The sequence below is a fragment of the Polypterus senegalus genome, chromosome 15 (assembly GCF_016835505.1).
Source record: "Polypterus senegalus isolate Bchr_013 chromosome 15, ASM1683550v1, whole genome shotgun sequence".
Lineage (NCBI taxonomy): Eukaryota > Metazoa > Chordata > Cladistia > Polypteriformes > Polypteridae > Polypterus > Polypterus senegalus.
The window spans coordinates 61,296,939-61,321,606 of NC_053168.1; the positions used below are offsets into that span (position 1 = coordinate 61,296,939).

Here is a 24,668-nt window from a genome sequence, read left to right on the forward strand (position 1 = left end):
TGTATGCCATGCTTCTACAGGGCATAGAGCCCCCAGTCTGGTATTTGTCCACACTGGTATCTAACTTGCCTTCTCACCTTCACCAGTTTGGGTTCTTCTCTTAACTTCTTCTAACAGCATCATGCCCTGCCTTACTGTGCTTTTTTCATCACAGTATTTCAGGCCAAACATTGAAAACTAAGATACATTTTATTATCTTCAATATGCAATGAATGCAATATATATATTGCGACAGACAGCTGGATCCCCTTTAATGGAAGGACCAGGAGAGAGACTGTCTTCATGGTATTATCTTCCCCGGAACACTAGAGAGGCTTGCTGTAGGGCCATGGGTTTGAAGTTTGGAAGCTCCACCCTGCTGGGGCCATTGGCCACTGCCAGAGGGCACTTGGACATTGTTAGAGCTCTGGGTTGCAGCACTTCCGCCACACCCAGAAGTGCTGCCGAAACACGGTCAACGAGCACCTGCAGCACTTCCTTATAAAAGGAGTCAGTAACCACTACTCTGGGAGCCATGGTCGGGTGGAAGAGGACAAAGTTTGCTGGAGGAGGTGTGGCAGCTAGAAAATGGCAAAGAGAGAAGAGAAGAAAAGGACTGTGAGCAGTGTGTTTTAGTGTCTTGTGTACTGGAGAACTATGCTGTAAAGTTGGGGAGCAGGGGGAAGCTGTTCCCACGTGAAAAAATAAAGGGATGTTGCACCTTTACTTGTGATTATATATATATATATATATATATCTTTATACTGTATATAATACGCTACCGTGGCTGTTCATTTCTCTGTCCAGGATTTTAAATCACCTGTAGCTCATAAACCGTTTGACCTATTGACCTGAAATTTGGTACACATATACTACTTGATGTCTACTATCCGCTTTCGGGGTGATGATTGACCTCTAAGGTTATTCCGCTTTTTATTTTTATTTTATTTTATTGCAGAATCAACTCTCGGCAGCGGCCAGCAGAGCAGCTGTGCAGCGCATGTGTACGGGCGCTGTTCTCATCCCTACCACCTTCGCCATCACTTCCCCTACCTCTTCATATCTTAAATTGTTCTTGAGGCAGATTGAAGACTTAAGTGCCAGCCTATGTGAAAAAATTAAGAAAACGTACTAAGTAATTGCAACACCAACACTGACTTAATCAGTTTTGAAAAGATGCAGACGAAAAAAGAGAAGAAGTGGGCCGCTAGGGTGGAGAGAAGAAGAGCTGCTCAGGAAATAGCAAGCACATCAACCTTAGAGCAAACGAATGCTAAATGTACAGTGAAACAGGATGAAAACTAGGAATGGTCAAATCAAATGTATTCACTGCACGTTATCGTGCAGTGTGGCGTTACTGGTGCATATATATATATATATATATCAAATATAAAACATTATTGTACATATTATTTGTTATTTTTTTTTTTTATTATTTGTACATTTTATTTCATAGGAAATCTTGACCCATTTAATTTTTGGCAGGGTTTTCTTTTTGTCTTAATGTCTCAGATCCTCCACCTATCCATTTCCTGAAGCCACTTTCCAGTTGTGGTGAGTTTGACCCAGCACCCCCTAGATAAACTGGGCACACAAAACATCCCTTTCCTCATTTCCTTCCTCTTCCTGAGGAATTTCCCAGGCCAGCTCTGAGCCATAACCCCTGCTGTATGACCTATACCAGCTCTATGTCTTCCTGCTAAATTTCACACAGAAGGCTCTCAGCAGTCATCCTCATCTGATGCCTAAACTGCCTGGAATGGCTTCTCTTGATTCAGAATTGCTGCAGTCCTGCAAGTAATATGGAAATTGTTGGAATGATGGACTGGTTCATATTTCTCTTTCCTTGTTGCAAGGGTGATTAAAGAAACTCCACATTAGAAGTAAAATGAGCAATGAGATTGAAATTAATTGTAGCTTGTTTAGTGTTACAGATTAAAGACAATGTTTAATACTGGGGTGGCGCAGTGGTAGTTCTGCTGCCTCGCAGTTAGGAGACCCGGATTCGCATCCTGGGTCCTTCCTGCGTGGAGTCCGCATGTTCTTCCCATGTCTGCGTGGGTTTCCTCCGGGTGCTCCGGTTTCCTCTTACAATCCAAAGACATGCAGGTTAGGTGCATTGTCCCTAGTGTGTGCTTGGTGTGTGGGTGTTTGTTTCCTGCCTTGCGCCCTGTGTTGGCTGGGTTTGGCTCCAGAAGACCCCCATGACCCTGTAGTTAGGATATAGCGGGTTGGATAGTGGATGGATGGATGTTTAATACTGAGGTGTTAGAAGGGAACATGGAATGCCACATGTTAGAGACATCACTGAGTTTACTGATTACAGTTATCCCCATTTTGTACTTATTTCCATGGTAGATTTGTACCTTTTTGCTGTGGAAATGATTTTGTTCAAAGCCATTTTATAAATATGATGCTTGTGTTGTTGGCAAAATAAGTTGCAAATCTCATACAGTATGTCATTGAAAAGTGATCTGTTTTATAGAGACTGTGTTTTTATAAAGTACACCATATTTAGTTATTTATTTATTTATCAAATGCAAATTGTGACTAACCTCGTCAGACAAAGAATGGTAAGTGTTGGGAGTCCCTCTGGCTTTTGTCACTATGTATGAATGGCATTATTTTAATCCAACTTAATAAAAGGACACGTGTCTGTGTGTCTGCCCTGTTGCTATGTCTCTGTCATTCCAAAAGATGGCACATCACAAACATTAACTCTGCTTTTATGATACCATAAGAATAATGGCATATAAAGGAGACATATGTATTGCATGGTGCACAGCAAACGTTAATGATGAGGTCTACATCGATAACTTGGATTTCAACCATTCACAGACGGGTAGCGCAGTTAGTTAGTCATTAAGTAATAAAAAGTGAAAGGGCCGTCACCCAAGGGGAACTTCAAGCAGTTAAACATTCAGATAATTTATGTTTATTGCCATAGAAAATTTCATAAACAACAAAAGGAAGTGAAACAAAAATTTTATTTCACCACCTTGATCACCATGGTACATTTCCAGTATTTGATATACACTACCAGTCAAACATTTTAGAACATCCGCAATTTTTTTTTAACCCTTAACAGAGGTTAAAAAAAAGGTGTTTAGCTTACCAAAAATTGAAAAATAAAACAAAATACACATTTCAAATTTATAAACTTAGGCCTTTTCCACAGAACAAGCAATGGATTAACAGCTTACAGGTTTTCTGCTGCAATAGAAGTGAATTAAGCCTTGAAAGGTGATGCAAACAGTTGCTACAGATGTTCCAACATTTTCTGAAAATGTAACAAATCTTTTGTGTGCATAATAGCAGTGTTGGAACAGACTGTGATGCTAGCCTGCTACACCCTCAGCATTATTTGGACAATATTGCACTGTATATATGGCGATAATAGTGAGAAAGAGGCAATTAACTAAGGAAGGCTGACAGAGACCATTAGAATGCTTAAACATGTAGGTTTTCCTTTAGAGAAACTACAAAGATAGCCAGTGTTTCAATGAGTACAGTTTCCTACACCATCAAAAGGAATTTGGAAACTAAAGAAAACTCTGGCACAAGAGAATCAGCAGACAAGTTTCCAAGAATCAATGCCTTGCTTGATATTTAAAATAAAATGACCCCGTTTATGAAAGAGAGCAAAATCCCTGAAAACCCTGCCATTCAATATGATGCTAATGTGCAGATCCCATCCAGACTTATTTTTTTGTATAGAATTATTTGAACATATGGCCTCAGGTACCTTCTTGCTATGATGCTGAATTTGATAGCTTCTATTGTAACCCTGAAAACCTTAAAGCTCCTCTTACATTCAAAATATTTTTAATGAAATATATGCTATGTTAATTTTTCATTATTAATAAGCATTGTAAAATTGTACTTCTACTCAAAGATTACTTCCTACAGATCCTGTAATTAACAGAATATTATATTTTAGGAAGTGGTCTCATATTGGCAATAAGGATAAAAAGCTTTCCACAGGAGAGCACTTATTATGACTAGAAAGTTAATAATTACAGTAATTATCATCCTTCCACTTGTCTGAATCTGGTTTTTCTGCATGCTTTCAAAAAAATGTAATATGACAGAATATATTGAAGGTTTTCATATATTTAAGATCACTGAATTTGTTACTTGATGTATCCAAAATCACAGGTCAGCACCGTCATGTTTCTGTATCTTCTTCACTTGTGCTAAAGGACCAAATCTGCAGCATAATTATGACAAAACCATATTGACAGTGAAATATTAAAATGTATTTTGTTCATGGTGTCATGGAGGCCAAGTCTTACAAGCCATGAAATCTACCGAATATGTGTGCAAAAATTCAGCCTGTAAAATGAACAAATGTGAGTCTCAACCAAATAAGATAAATAAGTTGAAGCAGAAACTCTGCTATTATTTTTAAAATTTAAATCTTATTTTAAAACAATATATTATTTCACGACTTGTATTTTGTTGTATTCAGTAAAATGACATCACAAAACAACAAAATAGTTAAAAGCTAATTCTGCACAGGAAAATGAACGTAATTTAAGATGAAGGATATGCCTATCATTAGCCTACAATGTTTGCCCAAATAGATTAAATAGATTAAAGTATGCTGCAGTACCTCTGTTTTTCCTGTGCCATTGTCAACCATGTTGTATTGTGCAGCCATGTGACGAGATTCATGAAGTTTGGAGGCATCAAACTGGACCTGTTCAATTTTTGCGATCCTCTCAGTGACATAAACTTTTCCAAACCCTTCACTTTGGTCAATATCTTTCCAGTCCACGAAGAATTGCTTAAAGGTTGGGGTTTCTCCGCCCTCCGGAAGCACTTGAACCTGTTGTATAAAACATTTCATTTTTTATCATGTCTATAACTATTATCCATTCATTCATCCAGTCATCTGTTCATTTTCTAAGCATGCTTTATCCACTACAAGGCTGTGAGGGTTCATCAGATAGAAAGCAGAAAATCAACTCCGGACAGGATATCAGCCCTTCATAAGTAAGACATCCTCAAGCACAATTTAGCATCACAAAGTAAATAGCAGCATCTAAAAACTGAAAAGTCAGTGGGAAGAGGAAACTCCCCATAGGGAGATGTCAACACAGGAATGTGTGATCCATGGAATATGACCAAACCAGAGTAGATGGTTATTGTTTTATCAACATAACTAAAAATTAGTGAGTAATGAATTTGAAAGAAAATCTATGAAAATCTTATGACTTGCCTAACAACATGCAAAGTAGTAGTAGTAGCAGCAGTAGTAGCTGTGTTAATGAATATGCTTCTTGGAATCTTCAGAGTTAAATAAAAGTCATTTAAATTTGAAATGCATGTAATTATGTGATCTCTAAATGCAAAACTCAAAAAACCACCAGAAATTCATTATCAAGCAATAAAGGCACATTGCACGACTGGTTTTATAAACTTTATGAAAATCTTTAAAAAAATTTTTAAAAAACTTTTTTTTTGTTGACAGTGCCCTCCATAATGTTTGAAGTAAAGATACAATTCAGACCTGATTCGAGTGCACATTGCAGACTTTCATTTAAAGGTATATGCATACATTTCAGGCATGCCATGGTGGGTTTGGAATTCATACTTTTTGATCAAATCTAATGCATTTTATATAGAGCATATTCACTAGAAACAATTTTTTTTACGTCAAATGTAAGTTACTAAAAAAACTATTTATATTTTATATTCAATTTGTAAAGCGGCTTTTTCCTTTTTGTGGCCAGAAGTGGGTGAAGATCTGCCCTGTAAGCAATTAACTACAAATAACGCAGCAGTCAGTCACCGGGCACACATGTAGGAATTCCTGGGGTGCCCAGTGTTCTTTCTGGTACTTTTTTATACTGTTTTATGCTATACACTTGATTTTTCATCTCATATAATACTGCGACCCTGTGTTAGGATGTAGCGGGTTGGATAATGGATGGATGGATGCATAATACTGGCCCAAATGGTGTACTTAATGACAGATTAAAGTTTTCAAGTAGTCTCAATATATTTTAGTATTACTCTATGGTCCAGTGCAATTTCTGTGGCATTTAATTAAGTATACAAAATTTTAAAAAGTGAAAAGAACTGATTGATTAATGTTTAACAACTATGAGAAAGCGACCTCTTCGACCCACCAGTAACCACAATATTTACTTTCAGGCGTTACCAGGAAGAGATGAATCTGAATAAAGTTCAGTGTGAAAAAAACAAGAATATGATATGGCATAATTCCTGGCTGTGTGTGCAAAAACTGTTCACCAAAGACAGCCCACATGAACACAAGAAAGGCAAAAAATCTCCAGAGACATCCCTACATGAAAACAAAACACAATCTAAGCACAGTGAAACAGTAATGCCTTCAGGTCAGTCTTTTACTTACTTCTGTATATGAAGATATACAGTTCTTATTAGATTAGATTAGATAAACTTTATTAATGCCAAGGGGAAATTCACATGCACACAGCAGCAGAAACATAAAAAAATAAGGATACAGACAAATAATATGGCCAATCAATCAAAAACTCAATAAATTAATAAATGTACAGTATATATGATAATAATATTACATAAAGCAATGACGTGCAATACAGCATGAGTTAGTCTTTAGTATTCTTAACAAAGCTAGTGAGTGATTATGAAATAAAACACCTTTTACAAACCATAACTCACCTGTGTGTTTGGAGGATAGCCCATCTGCTTAATAAAACCTTCTGCAGTTGCCATTGCTGTCTTTCTCTCGTTAGGATTAGCATTTTTACCTAAATGAAAAAAGTCATGCCATTTAAAAAAAAGGAGAAAATGTAAAAAAAAATTCCCTAGAAAATATTATATTTACAAGCAAAAATTAATCCTTCCTGCCATTTTTCAACCTTATTAATTATAACCAACACAGTATCTGATTGGACTCAAATATAATAGAACTGATGCTAACATGCTTCTTTCAATTGTGGAATAATTAATTTGATGTTGTTAAGATTCACTATGCCGGGTATTTTGCCATAAAGAATGGCTGACACAAAAGGACCAGGTGAAAATTAATTAATTCAAACTACAGTAAAAAGAGTAACATGCAGGGAAAATACGTTTGAAAAGAAAATAAATTATGGCATCTCCTATGTTGCATTTGCCCCAACCTTCCCATCGCTCACAGTGCTTCTACCCTATTATTCCTTCCACACAGTGCATCGCAAGATAGGTAAGGCACTTCTTATAATCCATTCTTCATTCCCTGTACTATTAGCCAATTTACTGAATCTGAATAAACAATGGACGGACGGAAACTCGAGAGTACGCCTTATGAGAATGATTTAGGAGTCATAGTAGACTCTAAGCTGTTGACTTCCAGACAGTGTTCAGAAGCCATTAAATAGGCTAACAGAATGTTAGGTTATATAGCATGATGTGTGGAGTACAAGTCCAAGGAGGTTCTGCTCAAGCTTTATAATGCACTGGCGAGGCCTCATCTGGAATACTGTGTGCAGTTTTGGTCTCCAGGCTACAAACAGGACATGGCAGCACTAGAAAAGGTCCAGAGAAGAGAGACTAGGATGATTCCAGGACTACAGGGGTTGAATTATGAGGAAATATTAAAAGAGCTGAGCCTATGCAGTTTAAGCAAAAGAAGATTAAGAGGTGACATGATTGAAGTGTTTAAAATTATGAGGGGAATTATAGTACAGTGGATCGAGACTGTTATTTTAAAATGAGTTCATCAAGAACACATGGACACAGTTGGAAACATATTAAGGGTAAATTTCGCACAAACATTAGGAACTTTTAGTTTACACAAAGAACAATAGACACTTGGAATAAGCTACCAAGTAGTGTGGTAGACAGTAAGACTTTAGGGACTTTTAAAACTTGACTTGATGTTTATTTGGAAGTAATAAGTGGATAAGACTGGCGAGCTTTGTTGGGCTGAATGGCCTGTTCTCTTCTAAAGTGTTCTGTTGTTCTAATGTTCTACTGTATTTCGAATTCAATATGCGCTCTACTGAAGTCACCATTATTACATTATTATATTTGTGTCTCAAAGGTGGCAGGGTACCTTATCGTGTTACTCTCATTTGTTTTATGTAGCAAATTATTTCATTTAAAGAAAACATTTTAGGTCTTCTTCTGTTACTTGCAACAATTAAATGGTCAGCGATAAGTAAATACGAGGGCAAATGACCAAAATGAGAGAAAATTTCAGAAAACAAATAGTTAATTACAATGGCAGTTAATTATTTTAATTAATAGTTGTTAAAAAAATGTACTTCTTATAATACACACAGTAGTTGAGTAGTTGTGTATCTCAAAACAATTCTATTTATTTTTTGTGTTTTTAGGAAGAGATTCTTTTTAGAATTACTGATTGACATAAATGCAAAGGTTATACATAAGTCAATTCATCCTTAGACAAAAGTACAACCAAAATACAAAAATCAAAATCTAAACAAAGTTCAAGAAATGGGTAGAAATCTACACCATGTAAGTTGCCTGTAGATGATGTAATTCAAGCTGTAGTCACATACAAGCAATACAGTATACAAGCTGTCATGCATGTTTGCGGGGATGACCTTACAGGCTCTGCGAAGGTAAGTAGTACCACCCCAGGATGAGAGGGGCTGCTGACTCTAACAAGAATTTCTCTCTCCGTTGTATTCCTAGGAGGACTTTAGAGGATATTATTTAGCTCCAACCACAATGCTAAGAGAAGGCTCCACCCCTTCTACCTGGAATGCTATAAGAATGGCTGGTCCCTTGAAGGAGACGTTCATTTGAAACCAGAACACCAATGGAGACAGAGCACCCACTGGAGTACCTTTATTATGGGCTAAGAAAAGCCAAGGATAGTACAGTTCCTTTTGTTTTGGCAACAATCATTAAACAGGGTTGCTCGGTTGGCACCCCAGCTTTTCTTCTGGCTTCTAGGTCTTGTCACTCAGTCAGGAAGCTTAAATGAAAGTAAAGAACCACACTCACATCACACAGACAAATTGAGTTTGAAATGAAATGATTTATGTGTAAATTACAAAGTAATGAATAAATAACATTTTTAGATCATAACAATTTGGTACATATAGGGAAATATGATTGTTGAGTGAAAATTTGTCTTTTAAGGATGAGCAATTTCAGAGAGTTTTCCCTTAATAAACAAGATGGAAATTAACAACACTTAATTTTTGCAATATTTCTGTAGGTGGGTAAAATTTCACATACAGGCTCTGTTGGGCAGGGTTTTACTTTTAGTTATCCCTTAATTAGGGTAAACTATTTCCTTCACCTGAACATCTTATTTAATTTTTGTTAGACTTCTTGCTAATATTACCTCACTTAGTTCTTGAAATAATGATATCCTTACAGAAGGAAAACCAGAAGAGTCACTTTATTCATGCTGGCCTTCCATCCATTATGACACAATGTTTACAATGACCGAAAGCTAATCATTTTGAATATACTGTCCAAAGTATATAAATGTGAAAACACTGGGTATTGCACAACAGTGCAGATGAGGATACTAAGCTTTTTGAAAATGTAGGGGGTGGCGGAGTGTGCTGACTGTCTTTCTCAGTTACTTTCAGACCATTCCCGGGAAATCCCGCCAGGTTCCGGCATTCTCAATGACATAACTCCCGGTCCAGATGATGTCACTTTCCCTTTCTGGCTCCAGAGATGATGTCACTTCCGGTTTCGGGCTCAAAGATGACGTCACTTCCTGAATGGGCGTATAAAGGCACCATCTTTCTTGTCTTTGATCAGTTTTGTTTTCGACTCAGTCTTGTGAACATCTCTGTTCAACAATTTCAACTTTAGCAACCAGGATACATTATATGGGTGTCTGCCCCAAACCTTTATCATGTTTTTTGGTATTCTTTATCACAAAGTGAATATTTGACTGTATTATTCCAACAGAAATATATATATTTTCCAAAGCTTTGGCAACATTATACTCATGTGTTACCTTTAAAACCAGTAGTAATTCATCATCTGTCCATATAAAAAAATCTGTTTTATTTTTTTCTTCATTCTTTAGGAGAGCAGTTTTGAAGAGGATTTCATTGAGATCTACTGAATGGGGCAAATGTTACTTGTGCAATGCTGAAAGCCAAAACATGGCAAATGTTTCCCCACATGATTGTATTGTAGTCAGTTAGGAGCTATCTAAATCCAGCCTAATTTACATTCGGATGAAGAGAAGAGGACAATAACATCCACAAGCAACAGAATCTGAAATTCCTTATGTTCTTGGCAACAGGTTGACATCCAGTTCATAAGGACCTTCAACAGAAGAGGTTCACTACACCTAAATAAAGAACTTGTAAGTATTCCCACTGCTGCACAAATGATGTGCAAAACAGGAGGAGGTCATAAAATTCCCTAGTGGGATTACAGGAACACTAATGGGTGGCACTGTGTTCCAATTTAGTAATTGCTCAGTTAGTTACTTTTTGGGCACAAAATGATACTAGGAGATGTGTTAAAAAATGCAGATATATACGTGGCAGCAAAGCATTATGGTAGTTTGTCTATAGCCTCTTGTCAGCTCATATGACAAATAGGTAGCCTAGGGTTGGTCTGGCACATTAAGTAGATGTTGGGAGCCAGACCTGCAGTGACACCAGGGTCTCTACACAGAGCTCTAGTCAGAAAACCCACAGAGTTCCTTGGAACACTTTTGACCTTAGAAATTATCCAGGAGCCTTCCCCAGAAGGACTTTTGTTCTAGAAATCTAAAGGCCCTTCTGGTTACCAGCCAGATGAGCTTGGAGCTGGGGGGAAGAACATTTGCAAGCACTCAGTTGATAGAGTAAAGAAGGGCCTGAGGTGGTGAATTACACAAGGTGTAAGGAATGCAGATTTGGAGTACATTGTGAGTTAGGTAGGGGAACAAATCGGTCTGGGAAGGCCCTTTGGGACATATATTTTTTTTTTCTACTTTTTATTTGTGCTTTATGTTTGTTCCTTATTTACTGACCTTGTATACTGTACATTATTTTTACAACAAAAAAAAAAAACACCTTTGTAGCCTTTTGCAGTCTTTGGTCCAATTTGGATTTGGGGATAGCTCAAGCATACCCCTTTGACTTAAAAAAAATAAAAATCATGCATTCAAATAAAATAAGAATTGTTCTGTAAATTCAGGATCCAAATCCTATGAAATAATAGCATTGGAACTTTATTCCTGCAGTGCCTTCCACAAGATAACACGGAGTGCACTGTCATAAGTCTTCTCTCAGTTAGTAAAGCCCATGTACATAGGATTGGCACATTCTAACAATCTTTCAAATATGTGTGCAAGGACACAGGATTAGTTTGCTGTTCCATGTTGCATCGCTCTTCTTGAATCCAAGGTAAACTGTTAAATGAAATTTCAGTTCTAGCACTCAAGTTGAGAACTTCCTACAGAGTTTGAAGAGTGTGATCCCATGGGGATTGGAATCATAAGTGATCTTCTTGTTAATGCTTCCTAAGAAATGCAATTTTCACCCTAACCCAGCAATCTAAAGGTGCCGTCTTTCTTTATTTTGCCCCTACAAATGAGCCATTTGTTCCTGTTAATTGGTGCTTAATGATGTATTATATGTAAATTATCTTGAGAAATACAAGTATTTCACAGTTACCCTAGAAGATATTTTTTATGGGTCAGGGATCAGGACATCTCATTTAATCAGGTCCACATTTTCTATTTCAGCATCCTCTTTTTTTCTCTTTCTTCATCTCTGGTCTGTTATAAGGTCTCGTGGTATCTCTTTGTTTACTACACTCTCCTCTCATTCTCTTTTAATTTTTTCTTATTACGAAACATGTCTCTGTTATTTATGCCTTTTAATGCGAGGCTCCCTCCAAACCCATTTAATCAGTCTGGAACAGAAAAGGTCTATTTATTGCTGATTGGGACCTGCTTTTTGAGAACATCAGTTTTGCTTCTACAATATCTAATTCACGCATTGCATGTATTTCACCACCCATAAATGATTTGCTATAGGCCTTTCTAATGATCCTCTTTGTTTTCATTGTACTTCTAAATATGTACTTTTTTAAATATGTTCTAACATTTCAATCTTTTGACTACCTGCTTTGTAGTTTCTTTCTTCAGTCCTGTACTATTCCCTTTCCTCTTCAACCTTTCATCCTCTTGAATCGTTCTGCTCCCTCTCTTTCCAACAGAGATTGTTCTTTATGGGCACAATTGCTACAACGTTAGCCATAGCTTTAAGCTATACATCTCGTCACTATCTATTTAATTATTTCTTGAAATCTTCTTTCTATAGCCTTATGGTTTTTGAACTATCTGCTCCTCAAATGAATCATGTGACAGGCTCAGATATTTCTAAGTGCCAATCCTATGTACATGTCGTTCAGCTTTGCTTGGATGTGCGCCTTGACTTGACATCCACATTGAGTCTGCAGCTGTGCCTTCTCTCCTTTGTGATTAAGCTCTGCTGCTTGGCCTGAGGGCTGGGTGTTTTTTATATGTATTGATGTTTTCCTGGTTTTCACTAATGTGTATAAAATTAAATTTTAATGAAACAACAATTAAATGATAAAGTTCTACAGAAATAGCTTTCCTTGAATAGGGCCTTTTTGACAACTTTCTTAATCTACAGTTCCAGTGAATGTTTTGTAGGTATGTTAAGAATGAAATAGAGTGTCAGCACCTTTCCAGACGTATATAATTTTGTTGGTTCCATGGTCCAATATAAAGCATTCCTCAGAGAGCAGTAGCTTTTGTGGGAACGGATTTTCATCTGCTACCATAGACACCTGCATGGACCCACTAGAGTCTGTCACCTGCAATAAAATATGCCGTTATTTAAAATGAAATTGTTTTAGCTTCCTTTAAAAATACTTTTTGTTTTTTTTTAAATAGGAAACCCAAAAAAGTTCAGGTAGTTGAACCACAACTGAAGCTGTGTAAAAGCCTTCTAGTATTGTAACTTCCTTTTCTTAATGAGGAAGGAAAAGAAAAATATGAACGGCGCACTACCTTTACTAAGTTACCCATAAAGTATTCTATTGAATTTTTTATTTTAATATTCAAGAAAATCCTTGTGTAGTTTTAGCTAAATGCATAATACATATTGTAAGGCTTATTCATTTTTCTATATTGCAGTTTGCTTTGTTTAAAGCAGTACACATTTTAATGTATGTTGCAAAACACGTGGATAAAAGACAACTACATACAGCAGTTGTGGTCAAAAAGAGCTTCGTAAAAGAGGCTGTTGACTCATGATAGAATAAAAGTAGGGTTAAAAACCTACACCACATTTTGTGAACAGAGTGGAACATAAACTTATTAAGAGCAATCTGAAATTTAGCAGGCAATGCTTCTTATGTACATCTGCTTGAACCAACAAAGCCAAGTGAAATACACAAGAGAGGAAAAAAGTAAGCTTACCATATACAGCTTTGCCAGTTTTCTGTTGGAAATGTCTGCTATTTCATCATCATTGTCATCTCCTTTGGGTAGTTCTGGCTTTCTTCCCAAGACCTAAAAAGGATGTAAATATGAAAGAGTTATTGCATTTCATAGCTAAAACAATGCAATATGTGCTTATTATTAAAAATATGGCTTGCTAGATTATATAGCCTCAGAATTGTGTGCTGTACATGCTGCGCTCTGTATGACACATTCGGGACTGGGAATGTATAGCAACTACCCCGAAAGGCTCCTTTCTTTATGGTTATGTGCTTCAATCACTATTGGCTTTTTTAACGTTGAACTCTTTGAAATAGAAACTTCAGTGTCAATCATCAATTTGATCAGCTGACTCATTTTTTATTTGCAAATAATGTAAATTCTAGTGCCTAATCGTATAAACTTCTCCTTACAGTAGATTTATCTAATACAAATACTGTAGACCTCATAATATTGACTAAATTATTTTTCTTTTTTATTTAAAAGAATAAAACACAATCTAATAAAAAATAGCACATATAATAATACTATTTTCCAGAGAACATCCTTTAAACTCAGCTTTGAGCAGGCTAGGAAAATGGAAGGGTAGATGATTTCTCTGAGCAATGTAGATTCCTCCTAAATCTCAGAGACAAATACTGTACTACATTTCAGTTTATGTGGTGATTTTTACATTAGTCTGGTATGAAGGAGTGTGTACTGCATTTGTGCAGCGTCCTGAGATCCAGTACAAGTCAAATGTTTAATAGGTGGCACCTGATACTACCAACATGGGTTTGGGGGGTACATATGATTAAATAATTAGGGTGTACAATTGAGTTAATAAATACAGTAGATATTGTATTACAATATTAGGCATACATGTTTCTTTAAGAGTGAGTTTTTCATCTCCTTTTCACTGCTGTTCCCCAGGGGCTTTCATAGCCATACTTTGGGAGACAGTGAGTATACTGCATGTTAAACAGCAACACTCTAATGAGAAGGAATTATTAATGATGCTGACATACTTATTAACAGTAAAGAAAACAGCTTTGCTTTGTTTTATTTGCATTCTTTTATTTCACATTTGAAGTAGTGCTCTCCATTCATTTCCAAATTAATTAATTCTAATTATGGGCGTCATAGTGTTGGGATTGTAATGATTACCTAGGCCCTTACTGTGTGGTGGGATCTCTCAAAGCCAGGAATGAAAAGGACGTGTGACCGACATGGACTAAGAGGAAGGGGCCCACAGAGACTGCTTATGTATAGGGCCCAGAATTCTGTGCTACATCCCTGATTCTAACAGATGGTTATACTACTGTATGCTGGTAGCAATCCCTGCAGTTGTAACTATCTATGGACGGGGCACTAGTTCCTCACTGGATACACTAATGAATAATGACTCATTTGGAATCGTCAGTCAAAATAATCTGCATGTGTCTTTTTTTTTGTTTGTTTTTTTTTTATTACCTTAAAAGGAACCCAGAGTACCCTGAGAAAATCTGTGTAGACGCATCAGATGGTTCATGCTCCAGGCAGTCAGAAAATGGGTAAGAAATACAACCAGCAGTTATTCTTGAGATGAAGGGCAGTAGTGATAAACTATATGCCTCCATGCCAAGCCCCTTTGTGAACCAAATCAAGAAAAATTGGTGTAGATAATTAATGGCTTGAAAACAAAACAAATTGTAAAATGAATAAATAATACAGATGGACTACACTCAGGTAATATCTACCAACACTGCAGCCCATTGCTACTCCTCAAGCACACAAACACAAAAGCAAATTATTTTAATATATTCTACTATTGTTCTGCTTAGCCAACATTTTTACATATTCATTCACAATACCAGCAGCACAAATGTTCACTGTATTAAAATACAGGCCATAACACTTTTGACAATAATACTTTGGCAGTCTATTTATTTATTTATGACTAACATATGCCTAGGGCTTAAATAACAAACACAAAGAGTTCTAAAGGAAAACAATAGTGTGCTTACAGTAAAAAACAAAATACAAGCTTAACCTAAAAACTCCCCCAATATACTTTAAGCAGCCTCTTTTATTAAGTATCATTATGTCATTCATTCCTTTTCACTGTTTATTATTCCACAAAAGGTTTTTTTTTTGACAAGTACTCAAATTACTTCACTGCAATATTGAGCAAATTAACATTTATATCTAACTAGCAGAATACCCGCGCTTCGCAGCAGAGAAGTAGTGTGTTAAAGAAGGTACGAAAAAGAAAAGGAAAAATTTTAAAAATAACGTAACATGATTGTTAATGTAATTGTTTTGTCATTGATATGAGTGTTGTTCTCATATCTATCTATCTATCTATCTATCTATCTATCTATCTATCTATCTATATATATATATATATATATATATATATATATATATGTTGTTCTCATATCTATCTATCTATCTATCTATATATATATATATATATATATATATATATATATATATATATATAGCCAGCTTGGCAGCGGAGAAGTAGTGTGTTAAAGAAGTTATGAAAAGAAAAGGAAACATTTTAAAAATAATATAACATGATTGTCAAAGTAATTGTTTTGTGTATTTGGCAGCGTCACAAAGTTGTTTTCGTAGCTGCATCAGAAAATGTACCACGACATCTGACACGCCTCCTTTTTACTGTTTTCTCACAGCTTGGATTGCTGCTGTCATATATATACACACACACACACAGACACACACACATACATACATACATACATACACATATATATACACATACATATCTTCATATCTACATATCTATATACATATCTACATATACACACATATATATATACATACCTATGTACATCATATATACACATACATACATACATACACACACAAATTATATATATGTGTGTATGTATGTATGTATGTATATATGTATGTATGTGTGTGTATATATATATATATATATATATATACACATACATACATATATATATACATACATATACTTGTGTGTATAGCTTTTATATATGTGTGTGTATAGCTTTGGTCACTGAGTGCAAGGGAGAAATAATAAAATATAGTCTATAAGTTATTAAACAGTAAAACATTAACGTTTTAAGAAGTACAGGTACATTGAGCACTACTGGAGTGGTTGCGGGTAAACTACATTTTAAAGACTGTGTAACACAACAGGTAAGTAACTAACAGCAGCTAAAATATATATGGATCATCTCTCGGTAGTAGATCCTTTTGAAAGCGCTACACGACGGCTGTGGTATAGAAATTACATTTTCTATGTGAACGTTCAAATTTGTGCCTCTGGTAATGTGCCTTACCGGCATTTAAAGAAAATTAGTTTTGTGTCCTCTGCAGTGTTAAGCGAGAAAGGCTTTGGTTTGGGATAAAAGGAAAAAAGGTGTAAAGAAAGGAAAGTTGCCTTTTTCTTTTATATAGTATAGAGATGTGTTCGCTGCGTTATGATCGCCTTTTGAGGACAGTCGCGGTGGGTCTTGTGTAGACTGGTGAGGCGTCCTCGCCATTAATCGGCTGTGATGGCACTGTCAGTCCTCTACTCGTGTGCGTGTCTTAATAATCCGGGTGAGAACCTCATAATCGTATCGTGCAAAAGAAAGTGTGAATCGCCTTAATATTATTTTGCCGTGGTGTAGAAAAGGGGTCCGTGTTTGCACTTGTCTGGGCTATAGCGCAGGGGGAGGATGAAAAAAATTAAAAGTGCTCACTTTGACTTAAGGCAGAAGCGCAGTCAGCGTCTCAAAGGCCGGCACAGCTATGCACGCGCGCTGGCTGCTCGACTTTTGCAGGGCAGGAGACCACAGTTTTTGCAGACACGTTCATGATATCAAAAGTCTCAGCGCTCTTTGGAGGTCATTCATATATTATATGATATATATATATATATATATATATATATATATATCAAAATACCCGCCCAGCGGAGAAGTAGTGTGTTAAAGAAGTAATGAAAGAGAAAAGGAAACATTTTAATAATAACGTAACATGATTGACATTGTCATGAGTGTTGCTGTCATATATATGCCTGCCTAAATAAGTCACCCTCGCTTTGCTCTTACTTTATTTACCGTTCATTTAATCACGGCTAGTGGCGGAAAAATTATAAAATGGAAGGAGGATGGCTTTACCAAAACAATTATTGATGGCGAATCGATTATTCATAAAGCTTGAATTGGTGATGTTTTTCTGTGTTAACCTCATATTTTTTCATACTTCTTCTCAAACTAAGGTGGTGCGAGGGTAAAATGAATCGGGATGCGCTGATCAAAGTAATCGGTGTACCAGGAAATCATGCATTGACAAAAGCTCCCTTTGCTTGTAATGCAAAGTGTGATTAAATGCATTATTTTTAAGCGTTATGGAGCACATGCATCGAAGCTTCTCAGCTGTGCTTGTGCTAAGAAAAGGAAAGATTTTAAAAATAACGTAACACGATTGTCAATGTAACCTTTTGTAAGTAGTGCCTGGAGGATTCAGTGTGGAGAAACTCTACAGAGACAGCGTGTGTATTAACTTGTGGATTTTTCTGTGAGTATTTGGTGGCAGTCTGACGAAGGAAGACGGCGTTAGCTGCAGAGCTCAGCTCAGAGCCAAATGAGATGAATGGGAGGGGAGATGATGATGTGACTCCCCACCGCCTTAACTGTCAATCCCCCACAAACACAGTCTCTCGGAATTTGCATAAGCACACCCCTTCACCTACAATTTTAACTTAGTTATAAAGTGATCAAAACTCTCGTTTATATCCTGCGTCCTCTCATTAAACTTGTATCCCGCATTACCTGTGGGCATGTGAAACGCCAGCGGTAGCCTGTTTATGAACTTAATTTAAAGTTTAGGTTTACACCTTGCTTTCTTTCCGAGGTAGCAGCAGTCATGAATATGGTAGTATATGTCACTTGCTCGCTTCTTATTGTTTCGCTGCCTTCTCAATTATATAATGCATGTTTTCTTAAGCGCTTTTTGGAGTTCTTCCTGGTTTTCTACGCACTGCGTTGACAGTCAGTTCACGTGATTACGTGAGAGGCGTGATGATGTCACACGAAACTCCGCCCCACATCATTCCAGCTCAACTCCATTACAGTTAATGGAGAAAAATACCTTCCAGTTATGACCATTAAGCGTAGAATTTCGAAATGAAACCTGCCCAACTTTTGTAAGTAAGCTGTAAGGAATGAGCCTGCCAAATTTCAGCCTTCTACCTACACGGGAAGTTGGAGAATTAGTGATGAGTCAGTGAGTGAGTGAGTGAGTGAATTATTCATGTCAGTCACACAATTGTAAAGTTTACGTCCAAATAAAAGTGGACTTCTTGTTTCCCTTTTGAACATGCATCCCTTTATCGCAAGTTTACTTGTTTACTTTTTGACTCCTTTAAAACATGATTTCCATATAGAGTGAAGTGAGTAATTTCTCCTAAATTATTTTTGTTGACTCGTTATTTTCTACCTTATGATTTTTGTCATTTTTACATTTTACAGGATTTGATGGTATCTGCACCTGTATCGGTTATGTAAACTAGCAGTTTTATAATTGATCCTTCAAACAATTTATTGGGTAAGCTTATATATATTTTTGCTTACATACTTTTTAATGTAAAAAGATGTGGAATAAATACTATTACATGAAATGTTATTGAATCAGATTATAATATAACCTAATCCACATCCAGTCTTCACATGCACTCTGCTGCAAACTCGAGGATGCACTGTAAACTCCTGTAAATGGTCTCACGCCTTAGATTTATGAACAATGGTCACTGTAGTGCAACATTAATTTTTGGAAAGTTTTTCACATCAGCAGAGTGACAGAGTGAAAACGACGATAAAACGTTATAAATACTGAGAAACAACGGAGTTTTGCTTCATATACAGTTTCACACAATCACCCCTAAAACTCATCTAACATGCTTCACTGTTGTGAAATGTAAAACTCACTCGAGTGTTTTTAAAAAAGGGGGAGTGAGAAATATTGCTCACTAGGTTATTTCATAGCCACTGTCTCCTTCACTGTCCCAATTTTCCATGGTTCCTTCCATGTGTCCCTACAATCTCTCATCTTCCTTATGTACTGTCTGCCTGCAAATTCACAGGCAGCTCTAATTCACCTGCTCACTTGGGGTCAGAGGTAATTTTCCATAACTCCATAAGACGATCCAATTCAGGATCCTTCTGGAGGCATGCTAGTCACTAGTCACACATGATTAATTAATTTAATCACTGTAAGTGTGCTGTTGTACAGTTGGAAGGTACAAATGTATGCTACCTCAATGATTCCCACCAGGAGCAATGGCGAGAAATTGCAGGACAAATGATTACAGTGGAATGGAATGATTGTGATCAGTATTGTTTAATTCATACACTGTTTATAAAACATAACATTCTCAAACTTCTTCAGTAAGATCTATCCCAGCAGCACTGGGTGTAGGGCAAATAAAAGCCATGGACAGTGGCCTAGTCCATTACAGACTCACTTACAAACACACACACACATGCACTCACACCTACATGAGGGCAATGTAGAGCCACCAACTAATCTAACATGCATGTCTTTGGGGGTTGTAGGAGGAAAACTCATGCAGACATGAAGCAAATGCACAACTCAACATGGGCACAACTCAGCGTTAAGGAACCAAAGGCACTGAATCTATGAATCAGCAGCACTAACAGGTCAGGTCAGGTTGGGGAGCACGCACTGATACAGCATGTTACCACACTCGGGATCCTGGTTGGCAAACCCCCGAAGCAGACATGCGGTTCAGTCCCACCTTCCAGAAATGACCCTCTATCTACCACAGCCAGGTGTTACGCGGGTGTCCCCTTGGCTTGGTCCAGCTGCTCGAGTCCTGCAAGCTGGATCACCCTCAGGGAATAAACCACATGGCCTCAGTGCCGTAAATGACACTTCCTCAAAATGCAGGTAATATGCCTCATTCAGGAGTACATAAGCAACCGCTCATTTGACACAAAGTCAAACTAGCGGTACCCAAGGATTCTCCGAAGAGACACATTACTAAAGGAGTCCAGTCTTCATCTTAGGTCACTGGATAGAGTCCTTGTCTCGCAAACATATAGCAAAGCAGGAAGCACCAGGACTCTAAAGAATTGGACCTTTGTCCTTTTACAAAGATACTGGGAGCGCCACACACCATTTTCCAAGAACCTTATGACCCCCATCTACTGACTTCATAGGAAGAGTCACCTGAGACATGAATGTCACTTTTGAGGAAGTAAAGCTCTCGACAAGGTTGACACTCTCTCCACAGACAGACACACTACTGATGGCTGTGCCCAAGTGGTCACTAAAGGCCTGGATCTTGGTTTTTATCCAGGACATTTGCAACCCCAGACACTCAGACTTCTCGCTCAGTCTCTTGAAAGCCCCAATCAGAGCCTCCATTGACTCAGCGAAGATCACAGCATCGTCAGCAAAGTCAAGATTCGTGAATCTTTCTTTACTAACAGATGCACCACAGCCACTGGACCACATGACCCTACCCAACACCTAGTCCATGCAAGCAATGAACTGAGTAGAAGCAAGAAAACACCCCTGATGAACCCCAAAATCAACCTGGGAAAAATGCAGAGGTTCCACCTCAACTCTGCACAGCACTTACAGTACCAGTGTACAGGCCAGCCATGATACCCAGCAACTTCGAGAGGATCCCGCAAAGTCTCAGGATGTCCCACAGGGCAGTTAGATCAGCTGAGTCGAATGCTTTACCAAAATTGACAAAGGCTGCAAAGAAACTCTGCCGATATTTGTGCTTGTGCTCCATGTTAACCTACTCAGTGCCAGGATGCGGTCATTGTTAGACTTCTTAGGCATAAAACTAGACTGCTCCAGTCACTGGTAAGTGAGCAAGTGATCACGGATCCTATTGAGGATGACCCTAGAAAGGACCTTACCCAGAACAGAGAGAGGTGTTATCCCCCTGTAGTTGCCGCAATCCAGGAGATAACTCTTCCTTTTCCAGATAGGGAAAACAACTCCCGTTTTCCTGTCAGTTGGGATGACGGCCATCTCCCAAATGGAAGCAAAGATTACTTAGTTGGTTTTGAATCTTCTGAGATTGAGGCTCCTAAGGGTTTTTCCCCCATCCCATTCATAATGTGAGCAGCTTTCATATGGGCAGCTGTAACAGAGCTACTCCCTCAGAGAACAGAAAGGAGTCCCATCTGTCGTCTCAGAGCTGCATGAAGTTTTTTTTTTTTTTTTACAGAGGCTAGAGTGCCATCCTGCCTCCAACCTCCAAGATTTCCGTACAAGTTGGAGGATCTTTTGCAGGGCCAAATGCAGCTTAATGTCATACCCAGGACATAACTAACCACTGTGTGACTTTGTATTGTAAAACCAATTACTGCTAGCCTTATCTTAGGCTCACCATTCTCCTGTCATGTATACTGGGATTCACTTCCTCTTTTATGGATAAGATTTACATTTGCAATTTTCTAGTTGTCTGCTTTGTACCACTAAATGAGCAGTTCTCAAGAGTTTCAGATACAATTCATTTTTTTTCAGCACTACTAATAAATTCTCTAAAGGATTAGGGAATTTGTTTGCATGTAAGGGCCCTCATTTCCACAAACATTAGTGCTTCTTCTATTTTAAAAATCTTCCCTGTAATAGGCTGGCAGGCTTACAAGATATTGCTTTATAGACTCTGTCCTATGTAAACTCATGGTGAATTAAGTGGATATGGTTATGAATAGGTAAAAGTATATTTTTTAAATCTTTAAATAGTGTGTGATTCTGTTTTGCTGATTGTATACAGAAGTATCAATGTAGAGTAAACCCTACAGCTAAGACTGCTAGAACAAAAAATGTTACTTTGAGTCTTTCCTCTTTAGCTTCCTGTAAAGTAGCTGGTTAAGAGTATTAGTCAGAAAGTGGTTTCAAACACTCCTGTCAGGAGGAATTTTGTGTACAACATAGCATGTCAAAAGCTTTCACTTTCCTCTGTGGTGTAATTTAAAATTCAATGGAAATTTACCTTGTTCCATTTTCCACTCTCACGCACTCTCATTTTGTGTGCTTTGTTGTAGTATGTTAAAAGCTTTCAATTTCTACTGTAGTGTAATTTGAAATTCAATGGAAATGTGTTTATCTCTCATTTTATAATCTACATGCACAAATGTAGCTTTAGCCACATTTTTAAATCTGCACAGTGGATCCAGTAAAGGATACTGTAAGTTACTATAATGCAATGTTTTCACTTTTAAAAGGCTAAACTGATAGGAGTCCGACAGTTATTGCAGTACTATCTTGAAGTCCTGCTGTTACACATCTGGATGTCTATTAATGTGGCATTTTGGCTAAATGATGCTTTAAACCTTATGATTGTCAGTAAATATTGACTCACTGCATGATCCTAAGTAAGGCACTTTACTTTTACAAAACTGAAAAAAGTGTGTAAACAGCTATATTATATCTCTCAAGATGTATTCAAAACAGAAAGTAAAAATAGTGTAAAACTCTACCATGTCAATTGGAATGGCCAGTGACAAATCCACCTGTCCATCAGTGTGTACTGTCAATAACTGAAGTCCAAGTTAGGAGACAAGTAAGAAAGCTACACACAGGAAAAAATACAGGACCAGATGGAGTCAGTTCTCAAGTTCTTAAGGCCTGTGCTGATCTACTTTGTGGTGTCCTCTGTCACCTGCTCAGTCTGTCTCTAAGGCTCCAGAAAGAGATCCTGCTGTGGAAAACATCCTGCATTGTTCCTGCTCCAAAAAATGCAGACTCCTCTTCACCTAATGACTAAAGACAAGTGGCACATCCATCTCACATCATGAACACCTTTGACAGGCTGATCCTGGACTATATGAGCCCTCATGTGGTAGACCATCTGGACCTACTGCAGTTTAGGCAGACTGCAGTTTGTGAGATTCAAGGACTGTGTTTCTGATACAGATGTGAGCAACACTGGAGCACAACAAGGAACAGTTCTGCCTCGTTTTCTCTTCACTCTGTACACCTCCGACTATAAATATCACACCAGGTTGTATCACTTGCAGAAATTGTCGGATGATTCTGCATTTATGGTGTGTTTTAATAAAGGGGATGAGAGAGAGTATCAGAGTCATATAGAAAAGATTGTTTCTTGGTGCAAAGAGAATTGTCTGCATCTTAACATTGGCAAAACCAAGAAACTGGTTATTGAATATTTAAATTCATTCAACACCAAAGAGCCTCTATACCATATCACTATTCAAGGAGTGGATGCAAGGTGGTCCACTCCTACAAGTACTTGGGGTCCACATTAATGACATGTTTAACTGGGTTTGGAACACAGAGTAACTATATAAGGGCAGAGCAGGCTCTTCTTCTTTAGAAGACTCCATTCCTTTAATGTGGGAAGTGACAGCCATCACATCTTCTATAACTGTGATGACAAGTGCAATTGTTCTACACTGTAGTGTACTGGGCTGCTAACATCACTTCAATAGAGTCCCATCGAATCAACAAGCTATACAAAAGGGCAAGGTTAGTTTTAGAACACACTCTGGACCCCCTGGAGGTAGTATCAAAGGAGAGAATAAAAACAAAACTGAGTGCCATTATGAACAATACTGCACATCCTCTCCATGACATACTAGCACTGAGGACTTTTAGCCAACAAATTATTCAGCTGAATTGTATCAAGAAATGCTGTGGGGCTCCTTTATATCAACAGCACTTGCATAATGTTTCACTGTGACTGGGACTGCCAAGTCAGAGTTTTTCTTTCTTTTTCATTTTCTTGCTTTATAGTAATTCTGTTGTTCCTCCGGACCAAAGTGTGTGTGTATATTTTTTATTTACTTACTTATCTACCTATTTATATGTTTATTTATTTAATGGCCTTCTATACAAAAGCAAAATTTATACCTCTGGACAAATAAAGTTCTATCTATCTATCTATCTATCTATCTATCTATCTATCTATCTATCTATCTATCTATCTATCTATCTATATTATACTGGTGGTTCCCCAGCCCCCTTATTCACCTGACCTCAGTGCGTGTGACTTTTTCCTTTTTCCTAAAGTGAAAAATATCCTCAAAGGACGTCATTTCGGGACTTTAGAAAACATCCAAAAGAGTGTAACGGACATGCTGAAGACCATACCGGTTGAAGACTTCCAGCGCTGCTACCAACAGTGGGAACAACGTCTCCATCGGTGTGTAGCTGCCCAAGGAACTACTTTGAAGGGGATAACAATGATGTTTGAAAAAAATAAAAACTTTGGTAAATAAAAAATCAGTCTCATTACTTTTCTGCCACATCTATCTATCTATCTATC

At 37.5% G+C, this 24,668-nt stretch overlaps 1 protein-coding gene across 1 annotated transcript in view; it reads right to left on the bottom strand.

Moving 5' to 3' along the window:
• Positions 1 to 24,668, bottom strand: part of scin (scinderin) — a 120,604-nt gene that overhangs the window by 43,215 nt on the left and 52,721 nt on the right. The window contains exons 5-8 of the mRNA XM_039736324.1: positions 13,367 to 13,459; positions 12,627 to 12,759; positions 6,652 to 6,740; positions 4,595 to 4,810 (exon numbers count right to left, since the gene is read on the bottom strand). Coding sequence (XP_039592258.1) covers positions 4,595 to 4,810; positions 6,652 to 6,740; positions 12,627 to 12,759; positions 13,367 to 13,459 — 531 coding nt within the window. The remainder of the gene's footprint in view (positions 1 to 4,594; positions 4,811 to 6,651; positions 6,741 to 12,626; positions 12,760 to 13,366; positions 13,460 to 24,668) is intronic.